Here is a 12,066-nt window from a genome sequence, read left to right on the forward strand (position 1 = left end):
CGCGACTAAAGGTTTTTCCGAGTTTTTTTACTCCCACGCACCCTGCCCCCCCCCCCCCCTACCTGTGGATCGCCTTTTTTGGTTTGTAAAATACAAAAGAAAATGATAGAAAATTCAAAAAAAAATGTGTTTTCATATTCTTGTATGTTATGCAACCTACTATTCGGAGAAATTAAGAAATTTGAATTTTCACTTTTTTTGCAAAAAAAGTTTAAAAAATGGTAAAACCGCAATAACTTTTGCATACGACGTCGGAAAAAATGTATAATATATCAAAAAAATCCTGGGGTTTACCAGGTTAGCCAATTTTTAGATTCTCAAAATTCCAAATGAAAATATGAAAGTAGGAAGATTTTAGTTTTTGCTATAAATTATGGATTTTATATTTTTTAAATTTTTCAAAAAAATAAATTAATAATTGCATCCAGCATAAAGATTACTATTACTTTTACCCAATTTTAAGATTTTCAAATTTTTAGGTTTTAGGTTTGGCAAAAAAATATTTAAAAAATTTAAAAAATTAAAAAAAAATTAATGTTTATTTATTTATTCACGATTATTATTACATCATTATTTTTGTTTATGAAAAAAAATTATTTGAAATTCAAACAATAAAAAAATGTGACATCGACCAACATGTTATAATAGGATTGATATGATACTAGTATCACATACATGTGCGCGTAGCACTTGGATGCGGGACGGAATGGAACTCGGAAGTTAAGCGTGCTAGAGGTGGAGTAGTGGGAGGATGGGTGACCGAGTGGGAAGTTTGACCACGAGTAAGTAATTTGACTAGGGATAAGTGTAGTTAGAGATAGAGACTAAGCTATGCAAATAACTGAAATAATAGAAATTCTGAAAAAATAGAAAAAAACGGAGTGAAAAAAATTAGAAACCCAAATGAATTAATTTTTTTTAACGAAATAGCCTTTAGTCCCGGTTGGGGACACAAACCGGGACTAAAGGTCCTTCGCCCAGGCGCACGCTAGCCGCCCACGTGGACGGGCCTTTAGTCGCGGTTCGTAAGCAACCGCGACTAAAGAGGGGGGGTTTAGTCGCGCTTAGTTGGTCGCGGTTGCGCAACCGCGACTAATGGCAGTTGCGAACCGCCACCAATGGCCCTTTTTCCACCAGTGCAAGACTCAAATATAAAAAAAATTACTGTAGTAAAATAAACACATGGGTTATCTCCCAAGAAGTGCTTTCTTTATAGCCATTAAGATGGGCTCAGCAGTTTTAATGATGCACTCGCAATAAATAAGATTGAAGCAAAAGAGAGCATCAAGAAGCAAATTCAAAACAAATTTAAGCCTAACCCACTTCCTATGCATAGGAATCTTGTAAATAAACAAATTCATGAAGCATAATGCAACAAGCATAGAAAGATAAAACAAGTGTAACTTCAAAAATTTCAGCATATAGAGAGGTGTTTTAGTAACATGAAAATTTCTACAACCATATTTTCCTCTCTCATAATAATATCCGAGTAGCATCATGAGCAAACTCAACAATATAACTATCAAATGAAACATTCTTATCATGAGTCTCATGCATAAAATTATTACTCTCCACATAAGCATAGTCATTCTTATTAATTGTAGTGGGAGCAAATTCAACAAAGTAGCTATCATTATTATTCTCATCAAGTATAGGAGGCATAGCATAATCATAATAAAATTCACTCTCCATAGTAGGTGGCACCAAAAGACCACTATCAATATAATCATCATATATGGGAGGCATATCATAATCAACATAAACTTTCTCCTCAATACCCGGAGGGCTAAAGAGATCATTCTCATCAAAACCGACCTCCCCAAGCTTAGAATTTTCTATATCATTATCAACAATGGTGTTCAAAGCGTTCATACTAATATCACTACCAGCATGCAAATAAGATTCCATAGGTTTTTTAATTTTCGCATTAAACCATTCAAGTCTTGACTCAGGAAATAGTACAAAAAGCTCACAGATGTTTTCCATTATGCCTTACTAGTGTTAACAAGAAACAAAAAGATGCAATTGCAGGATCTAAAGGAAATAGCTTCGAACACTCACACAATGGCGCCAGAAAAGTACTTAGTTACCTGGGACCGGAGTATGAGTGCCTTTTACCTTTCCTCCCCGGCAACGGCGCCGGAAAAGTGCTTGATGTCTACGGGTGCTTCTATTCTTGTAGACGGTGTTGGGCCTCCAAGAGCGAGAGGTTTGTAGAACAGCGAGCAAGTTTCCTTTAAGTGGATCACCCAAGGTTTATCGAACTCGGGAGGAAGAGGTCAAAGATATCCCTCTCAAGCAACCCTGCAATCACGATACAAGAAGTCTCTTGTGTCCCCAACACACCTAATACACTTGTCGGATGTATAGGTGCACTAGTTCGAGCGAAGAGATAGTGAAATACAAGTAATATGGATGGATATGAGTGGTAATAACAATCTGAATAAAATATGGCAGCGAGTAAACATGCAACGAACAGATAAATAAACGGAGTTTCGATGCTTAGAAACAAGGCCTAGGGATCATACTTTCACTAGTGTACACTCTCAACATTGATCACATAATAAAACCACTCTACACTCTCTTGTTGGATGATGAACACCACTAATTGCGTAGGGCTACAAGAGCACCTCAATGCCGGAGTTAACAAGCTCCACAACATTCGATGTTCATATTTAAATAACCTTAGAGTGCATGATAGATCATTGCAATTACACCAAGTACTAACATAGCATGCACACTGTCACCATCACACTATGAAGGAGGAATAGATCACATCAATACTATCATAGCAATAATTAACTTCATAATCTACAAGAGATTACAATCATAACCTACGCCAAGTACTACACGATGCACACACTGTCACCATTACACCGTGGAGGAAGAATAGACTACTTTAATAACATCACTAGAGTAACACATAGATGAATAGTGATACAAAACTCATATGAATCTCAATCATGTAAGGCAGCTCATGAGATCATTGTATTGAAGTACATAGGAGAGATATTAACCACATAGCTACAGGTACAGCCCTTAGCCTCGATGGAGAACTACTCCCTCCTCATGGGAGACAGCAGCGTTGATGGAGATGGCGGTGGTGTCGATGGAGGAGCCTTCCGGAGGCACTTCCCCGTCCCGGCGGCGTGCCGGAACAGAGACTCCTGTCCCCCAGATCTTGGCTTCGCGATGGCGGCGGCTCTGGAAGGTTTCTCGTACCGTGGCTTTTCCGTATCAAGATTTTAGGTCAGGGACCTTTAAATAGGCGAAGAGGTGGAGTCGGAAGGCTGACGAGGCGGTGACACAATAGGGGGGCGCGGCCCCCCCTCTGGCCGCGCCAGCCTGTCGTCTAGTGGCCCTGTGCCCCCCCTCTGGTGGCTCTCGGGTGTTCTGGAAGCTTCGTGGAAAAATAGGATGCTGGGCATTGATTTCGTCCGATTCCGAGAATATTTCCTTACTAGGATTTCGGAACCAAAAACAGCGAAAACGACAGACTGGCACTTCGACATCTCGTCAATAGGTTAGTTCCGGAAAACGCATAAATATGACATTAATGTGTATAAAACATGTGAGTATCATCATAAAAGTAGCATGGAACATAAGAAATTATAGATACGTTTGAGACGTATCAGACCTCACCGACGACGGCGAGGCAGGACCAAGCGGCTTGGTGAAGGACGAGCACGTCGAGGAGCGCGTCAAGCAGGAGGTCGTCACCGACGACATGTGCAACTTCCAGCAGTACTACGACGCCTCCGGCCGCCGCAAGTGGTTCTAGATTAGGTTTAGTTTAAATTTAGTCAAATTTCGTTCGAATCTATGTAAGTTTGGACGAATCTAATCGAATCTCAATAAGTTTAAAATTTCCGAAATTTTATTTGGGGGACACGACTAGGGAGCGACGTCCCCCAAACGCGGCACGAACAAAACACGTCCCCCAAACGCTCAATCCGGCTCCCTTTGGGGGACGCGGCTGGAGATGCTCTAACAGAGTAGGTGTGCCATGAGACAATGGTGGCATCGAGAAGAGTGAGCTTAACGGATCCCCCCCACCCCCTCTCTCTCAACTCTCTACAGTAACTGAGCGGCTTCTCCGTTGTCCTTGGCCGGACCAAGGCCCTCTCGCTGAGGCTCCGTGCCCGCCACCATAGGTTGTATAGGAGTAGAGTTGGGCCTTATGCCCGCTTCTGGAGTAGGGCTCAGATCTATTTTGACCGGATCTGGGGCCTGCGGTGGTGGTTCCCCTCCGGCGAGCTTCGATGGAAGAAGACGCTGGACCATGTCGCCGCTGCAGAAATCTCCGTCAATAAGGTCAATCATCGCCGTCTAGCGAGCTCTGTTGATGCCTTGTCGTATCTTCTCCTTCCGGCCTGCCGTGGAGGCGAGGATAAGGGGAGAGACGGCAGGGGCCTCGGTGGATCTACTGGGCGGTGGGGGTCCTCGGCTGATTTGTCGCCTCTGCGCGGCCTGCGCGGCACAAATCAGTCACCTGCTGAGCTCCTCGGCGAGCTTCCATGGTGGAAGAAGCGTACCCATCTCCTTCCTGGTGGCTCTGCTTCTCCCCTCCTCTTGGCCGGCCTGGGTGGCGAGGGAGGTGGTGTGGGTGGTTGCACAGCTGCCAGAAGCTGGAGATGGTGGTCTGGTGGACATCCTCTTCCTCGAGCGAATCACATGGTGACCGACGTCGTCGCCATGATCTTTGGCCAACAAGGTGGCCCAAAATCAACCTCCAAGATGGAGGCCCTCTGGATCAGCCGTTGGAGCTCGACGCCTCCACGAGACCAAGTGGTTCGTCCTCGGCCTCATGGAAGCAGCCAGCGTCTGGATCTTGGCGGCGGTCGAGAGCTTTCGAGCAATCCGCTCTCGGAGCTCGGCGGAAACGCCTCGAGTTCGCCGGCCTCTAGTGGCAGAGACACCCATGTCCTTGATTGCTTTTTATTTCTTTCTGCTGGGGTGTTCTATGTAAGAAAGATAGTCTTTTCTTAAAATATTAGGTTTACTAGGGCAATAGATGAAAAGGGCCTTCTTGCAAATTGTACCTGCCACGTGCTAAGTAATACAAAGTTCCACCGGGGTCGTCGACCCCATCTGTGTTAAAAAAAAGAGAGACAATGATGGCACTGAAACAAAAAGTAGTTATCACACATGTAGCAAAGCTTGTGAAGATATGACTACGAGCCAAACATGGCATAAGCGAGTTTTATTGTGAACCATAGATTACAGCACCATGCATTGAAATAATATTACTCCCTTGGAATCCACGACAAATAATTTGGATCTTGGAGGGAATATCATATTGGCACGCTGGTTCATTTTGGGGCCAAAATATTCAAAGATGAAGGCACGAGGCTGAACAGAGTGTTGAGATGGATTGTCTAGCCCTTTTCATCAGTTCGGACTTGTGGTTACGTTGGCTAGTGCATGAAGCTTCACATGTTATCAGAGTCCAGGGTCACGAGTTCGAGTCCTGGCTTCCGCAATATTTGCCCACCCCTATGTCTGTAGGTGTGTTATTCTGTTTTCCTCGTGTTAGACCTCCTCTTCTCTTCTTCCGATCACACGTGAGGAGGGGTGTTGAGATGAAATACCTAGCTCTTTTCATCAGTTCGGTCCTGTAGATGCGTTGCCTAGTACATGAAGCTTCACACAGAGCACTAGTGTACTACTGAACATAGTGGTGTAGTACCGTAGTACACACATGGACGTACAACAAGGCTCCTCATTTTGTGTGACGAAGCATATCGCATCTGGCCTCTGGGATCTGGAGAGGATTGAATTTTATAACAAGTTGGAGCTGGTAGAGAATGCACTTGCAGTTGCTTCCTACCAAGTGTGCCAAGAAAGTTCACTGCAATCCGTTCAGAAAGTGTTTGCAGACTTGGCAACACACGCTACAAATACCGGCCCTTAAACTGAAAGTTCACCAAAGGTCTGATCTCGTCGCTGTGGATCACGATTGTTCAGTTCTTGCCTCCGTCGCGTGCACCGTCCTATCCACCCCCTCCCTATAAATAGGGAACGGTGGTGGCGGTGGTGCCAGTCCGCAGCTGTCAGAGTAGCGCAGTCTCCCTCTTCAGGTTCTTGTTGTTTCTGATTCGCCTCTTTTCTCTAGGTTTTACTTTCCGAAAGAACCATCTTTTAGGTTACTTTCTTCCTACTTCTTGGAGTACTAGTCAAAGCCGTGTGCCAAGAAACTGAATCCAGGTCAACCCGGCGATCGTGTTCTTGTAGGACTCGGATAAATCGTCGTCTACTTCTCCACCGCGGCCGATCGGAGGAGGAAAGAACAATGGACGGGGAGCAGGCGTCCAACTGGGCGGCGGCGCAGGGGATCGGCGTCGGCGAGGACCTCATCCCGGCCGCGCTGCGCCACCAGGACTTCCTCGAGGCCGTCGACCGCCGCCGCTGGCTCTACGAGGGACCGCTGCTCGACAGGGCCATACGCAGGTACCGCCGTCTCCTTGGTCCCTGCCTTTTCGAAACACACAAGAGGCGTTTGCTTTGCGTGTAGAATTTTCTTAGGTGTTCCGTCGTTCCTCACGCCATCTTCTTCTGTCTGCCTGTCGTGGGATGGTTGGTTGGTTGGTGAAGAAAACCCTACCCTGCTGTGTAGGGCTTGCTGAGAGATTAGTTGGAACTGACTCTTGGACTGAAAATTCTGGGAACGATTTCGATCAACCATTTGGGGTGAATTCCAGGAAAGAAAGCTTGCCCAATCACTGTACGGATTATAGTGTCTATGTCTCCTGACACCACCTGATTCAGAAATATTAGACCCTGATGTAAAATCGGATGATAAACGCCAATAATTTAACAAAAAATACCCGATATGAGTTCATGCGAATTTCAATTTGTGAATGATCGGAATTTCAGTTTCGATGTATGGCATAGTTATAGACAGTGTTTTCTGAAACTAACTTCAGACTGTTTAAAATAGGCACTTAGGTTTCTTGTCTTATCTTGACATTTTCAGCTATTATTTCTAAAATTAACTAACACTTTGATGCATTGCTTTTGTTGTTGTGCTGCTAGATACAAAGCTTGCTGGCTTCCCCTTCTTGCCAAGCACACTGAGGCTGCAATTGTAGATGGGCCTTTGGTTGTTCCACTTGACTGCGAATGGATTTGGCACTGCCATCGGCTTAATCCGGTAGGCATCCTAATATCAAATTATCGTGCCTCATTCAGAATTACTCAATATACCCGGCATTTGGGATTGCTGTCAACACCCAATTAGGGAACTGTTGTGCACCTCCTGACATAAAACAAAAATAGGGCAGGCTATTAGAAATGTCCATATGAAATACACCTTGTGCCTTTTGCTGCGATGCTGTGCTGACGCGTGTATCTTTCAGGCTCAATACGTAAAGGACTGCAAGCGATTATATGGCAGAATATTGGACAATAGCAACGTCGAGTCATCCGTCCAAACAAAGTCCAAGGATCAGGCTGCCAAAGTTTGGACTGAGTTATTATGTCCTGGGGAGCCCTTTGACCTGGAGTACACAAGTCCTTCTGGTGGTTCCGTTTATGCCAGCAATGAAGCTGCAGGGGGCATTTCCTATAATTTGGTCTCAGCTGTTAGGAGACAGTCTTCTTTCGTCTACCAGGTAGTTACACTACTCATCTTATGCACTACATATAAGACACATCACTGTGATTCCCATGATTGAATGAGTAATCTAAAACTTAGCTATTGCAATTTAAGTTTCACAAGCAGATTCCTTCCTGATTTAAACATCATAGAAAATGGTGCTGATATGTTTTTCCTCTCTAATATGCATCGTATGCATATCATATATTATAGAGAAAATGTTGGTGGTAGTTACATAACTGTTAACTCTTGAGCCATACATATGCCAAAAAAATAAACAAATAGTACAGAAAATCAGGGAGTTTCTTTGTTGCTGGCAGGTTGGAACACCAAGCATGCACGATCGCCGTTTTCTTGAAGAAGCTTTAGCTCGATACAAAGGGTTTTTGTATGTGATCAAGGTGAATCAGGAGAAAGGAAGGAAGTTCTTTCGTGTGCCAACGTATGATGTGGATCTCATGTGGCACACTCACCAACTGCATCCTGTTACCTACTACACTGACATGATGAATCTCCTTGGGAGAGTTTTGGAGCATGATGACACAGACGATGATCGAGCTGTAGGAAAGAAGCTTGACACCGGGTTTTCTGGAACCACGGAGCAATTCGAGAATATCTTTGGTCTGAGATACTGGAAGGTTGGTGCTATGTACCGTGGAAACTTGCCAACTCCTGTGACATCCACTCCTCAGATATTTACAACTCAGGATGATAATGGTTTTGGTCTCGGTGAGGCAGACAAGCATCTTACTATTCTTGAAACAACAGTTCTGGAGGTATGATGTTCTTTTTACATCTTATTGTTCCTGAAGCAACAGTTACACAAGTACGACAAATTTGGTATGGAAGTTCTTTGTGATCTGATAATATAACCTAAAATGTGGAATGTTATATCTATTAAGTCTTACTTTTCTGAAAACACGGTCTATATGGTATCTAATATCTGGGGTAACCGGGTAAGCACTTCTTTTGCCTATAGGTTCTACCAAATTTATTTACTAGAAACATTTCCATCCTTTGCAGTTGTATTTACAAATTGTGGACATCAAGAATTTACCATCTTCAATTCCTGAGAAAAGCGTGTATGTATGGTTCACCAAGAGTCAGCCAGATCTGTTTATCAGCGATGGTGGCAGGTTAGATATTTTAGCAAAAACAGGGAAGAGTATTGGAGCTGGTTTTCAATGTGAACCTACTGGAGAACTCATTCTGACAGTAATGGTTGATCATTCCTATTTTGGGGCATCATCGTCGAAGAAATCAGAACCACTAGGGAAGGTCTCAATCTCTCTTCAGGAACTTGCACAGCCTGATTCCAAGCTTTCCTTTGAGAGATGGTTTGAACTGAAATCTCATGTTGGATATGCCGGCTCCCCAGCCATCAGTCTTCGTGTTGCTGCATCTTCTACTGTCCCTAGGCGAGCTCCACAGGTGCTTAGCATGATCAATGTTAAACCTTTCTCTCTGAAGGCCTGCCTATTGCCACCTTCCGTCAAGGATCAACAAATGAGCTCCTGGACTCGCTTCGTGTATGACTGTGGTACTGAACTTATTCGTCTTCAGATAAGGTGATTATTTTTTCCTATTGGTATAAGTAAAATACTTTCCTTTGTAGAAACATCAAGTCTAGGAAGGACTTTTTATGCTCATTATTAAGTACTACATGATACATAGTGGTACTTACCCGCCAAAATAATGGTGCTACTATTATATGTTAATTGGTACTTCTTTTTTTTTTTTTTTTTTTTTTTGCGGGGAGTTAATTGGTACTTCTAATAGTGTATTATGGTATTGTTTACATAATTATTTCAGATGCAAATTGTTATTTTCTGTACAAACTGGTGTTCAAATTCTGTGGCTATATTTAGGCTCCTTAAAAACACATATAATTTTTTTTTCTGAGTTGAAGCAGAAAGTTCTTTCTTCCAGTCTAGGGGATTTGTTTAGCAGTTATGTCTCAAATCATCAATGTATGAACCCTTCGTTCTAATCAAAGATTGCCCCCTTCACCCCAGGGAGAACAAGGCAAAGAGTGGCATGCTTCTTAACCAGGAATTGGTTGGAGTAACGAAGTCATCAAAAAAGCCATTTCAGCTTGCAGAATTCAAGGAAACTAAATGGTCTTTTATTAACTCCAACCTATCCATAACCAGTGACCTTAAAATAACCCAGGATGGCTGCATACTCGAGATCAAAGGTGATAACAAACTGGTAAGAACAACTGCAGTCTACAGCTCAACTCATAGAGACATTATGTTCGCTAAAAAAATGGTCATAGCATTGATATCACATAAAACTTCTTGTGTTTTGTATTTGCAAAGTTCTTATACTTCTTTGAACAAAGCAGATCAAAATATACAGGGGAAGGAGACTAGCATATGAATTGAAATGCTGCAGTCAGCATGCTGAAGATACTACAGCAGTTACTGCTGTGAAGTTCTCTGCTGAACACCCCTATGGCAAAGCAGTCGCACTACTTGACACTGAATCAGAGTTTATCACGGTACAACGCACAGTTTTAATGTCATATCCTTCTAGATAGTCAAAATTAACTTCCTTGCATCTCGAATATACTCACGGTGTTATTTCTTTATCTTAGGTGGATGAGGATTGGTTTCTGCTTCCCTGGATTGCAATATCGTTCTTGTTCCTGAATGCCACTGACAAAGATGGTGCGAAGCTCATCGAAGGAGCCATGGTTCAAGAGGGTGCAATTGTTGAGCCTGATACTACCATGGCTTCTGAAACCGTGAAAGGTGGAGCAGAAGGCGCCATGGCTGCTCCAGCACAATGTGGCACTTGTGGGACGGCCTGTGGTGGTGACTTGGTCATGGCAAGTGACAAGGATGGTCATGCTAGCTGTGAGGGCGCTGTCACCGCAAGCGGCAAGGTTGCTGATTCTAAATGTGGTGGTTGCGGATCAGGCTGTGGTGGTGGCTGCAGTGGCTCCGTTGTCACAGTGAGCTCAAAGGGCGGTCTTGTGAGCAGTGGTGTTATCGCAGGCGGCGGGAATGGCCGTCTTGAATCTGCTGGGTGTGGATCTGGATGCGGTAGTTCCTGTGGTAGCAACATGGTTATTGAAAGATCCATGACGCAGGGGAACACCAAGTCAGGTGGCTGTGGTTCGGGTTGTGGTGGTGGAGGAGGCTGTGGTAGCATGGCCATCGAAGGCTCCAAGGCTGGCATCGTCAAGTCTAGTGGCTGTGGCTCTGGCTGTGGCTCGGGCTGCGGTGGTGGCTGCGGCAGCATGGTGATCGAAGGGTCCAAGGCCGGCATTGTCAAGTCTAGTGGCTGTGGCTCTGGATGCGGTGGCAGTTGCAGTGGCATGGTGACCGAAGGCTCCAAGACTAGCTACGCAAAGTCTAGTGGCTGTGGCTCTGGCTGTGGTGGCGGCTGTGGTAGCATGTTGATGGAAGGTTCCAAGACCGGCTACGCTAAGTCCGGCGGTTGCGGTTCAGGCTGTGGAGGTGGTTGCAGCGGCATGGTCATTGAAGGCAAGACCGGCTACACTAAGTCAGGCGGTTGCGGTTCGGGCTGTGGTGGCGGTTGTGGCGCCGGTTGCGGCAGCATGGTCATGGAAGGAAAGACCGGCTACACTAAGTCAGGCGGTTGCGGTTCAGGCTGTGGTGGTGGTTGTGGCGGCGGTTGCGGCGGCGGTATGGTCATGGAAGGCTCCAAGACCGGCCACACCAAGTCCAGCGGCTGAGGTTCAGGTTGTGGCTCCGGCTGCGGAGGTGATTGCACCTGAATGTTCTTGCCGACCAGGCCATCTCCGCACCCCGCGGTACAGTTGCGCACGATGGCTTGCGGTGCTCATCTTTCATCGGAATAAGAACTACGCTCTTGTCCTGGACAGTTCCTCGTGTCCATGTCCAGTGTCCATGCAGTACGCCATGCCTTGTGTTGTGATGTCAAATTATATGATTTGTGCTACTTTGTGTATAAGTACCTGATTGTACATATCCTATTTGAGTATATCCTTCTTTTCAATGAATCTTCCTACGAGGAAGCAGCAATTTATAAATGGTGAGGAGAATATTACAGAAAAAGTTGGGGTTATCAGTAATACTCACACATTGGTTGTTTGTTTCAGTTGCCCCATAGTTGGGCCAAACAGTCCACACAAGTGTTACAAGCTAACCAGCAAAGGACTACCAACAGCAAACCCAACTAAAGCAACAATAAGGGCATCTGGGCGACGTCTGAGCGACCGTTTGCATTGGGCCGTCCGCGGTGACGCAAACCTGACCCAAATATGCGCCTCGGATGCGTCTCTGCGGATGCTACGCGGATGCGGAAAGTGTCCGCTCGCGTCTGCCGGACGTTTCGTCGGGCCCGCCTAGCAGCGATCCTGCGATCCTGCGTTGATGCGTCTTCTCAGACGCGCCAGCGACTGGCGCTGCTGCGTCGCTTCGGCAGTCTGCGTCACATTAATAGCGATGCCTCGGTTGCCGCGCGGCCGCCGCCCA

The 12,066-nt window shown here is 45.2% G+C and overlaps 1 protein-coding gene across 1 annotated transcript; it reads left to right on the top strand.

Moving 5' to 3' along the window:
• Nucleotides 1–5,948: 5,948 nt before the first annotated feature.
• LOC124703011 (glycine-rich domain-containing protein 1-like) lies at nt 5,949–11,621 on the top strand. The gene is made up of 9 exons (XM_047235215.1): nt 5,949–6,080; nt 6,235–6,450; nt 7,036–7,153; nt 7,359–7,613; nt 7,918–8,373; nt 8,621–9,165; nt 9,613–9,808; nt 9,945–10,100; nt 10,197–11,621. The coding sequence occupies exons 2-9, from the start codon at nt 6,293–6,295 to the stop codon at nt 11,301–11,303; spliced, it is 2,991 nt and encodes a 996-aa protein (XP_047091171.1). The 5' UTR covers nt 5,949–6,080; nt 6,235–6,292; the 3' UTR covers nt 11,304–11,621.
• The last annotated feature ends 445 nt before the right edge of the window (nt 11,622–12,066 follow it).

This window comes from Lolium rigidum, chromosome 3, assembly GCF_022539505.1.
Source record: "Lolium rigidum isolate FL_2022 chromosome 3, APGP_CSIRO_Lrig_0.1, whole genome shotgun sequence".
In the NCBI taxonomy this organism is placed as follows: domain Eukaryota; kingdom Viridiplantae; phylum Streptophyta; class Magnoliopsida; order Poales; family Poaceae; genus Lolium; species Lolium rigidum.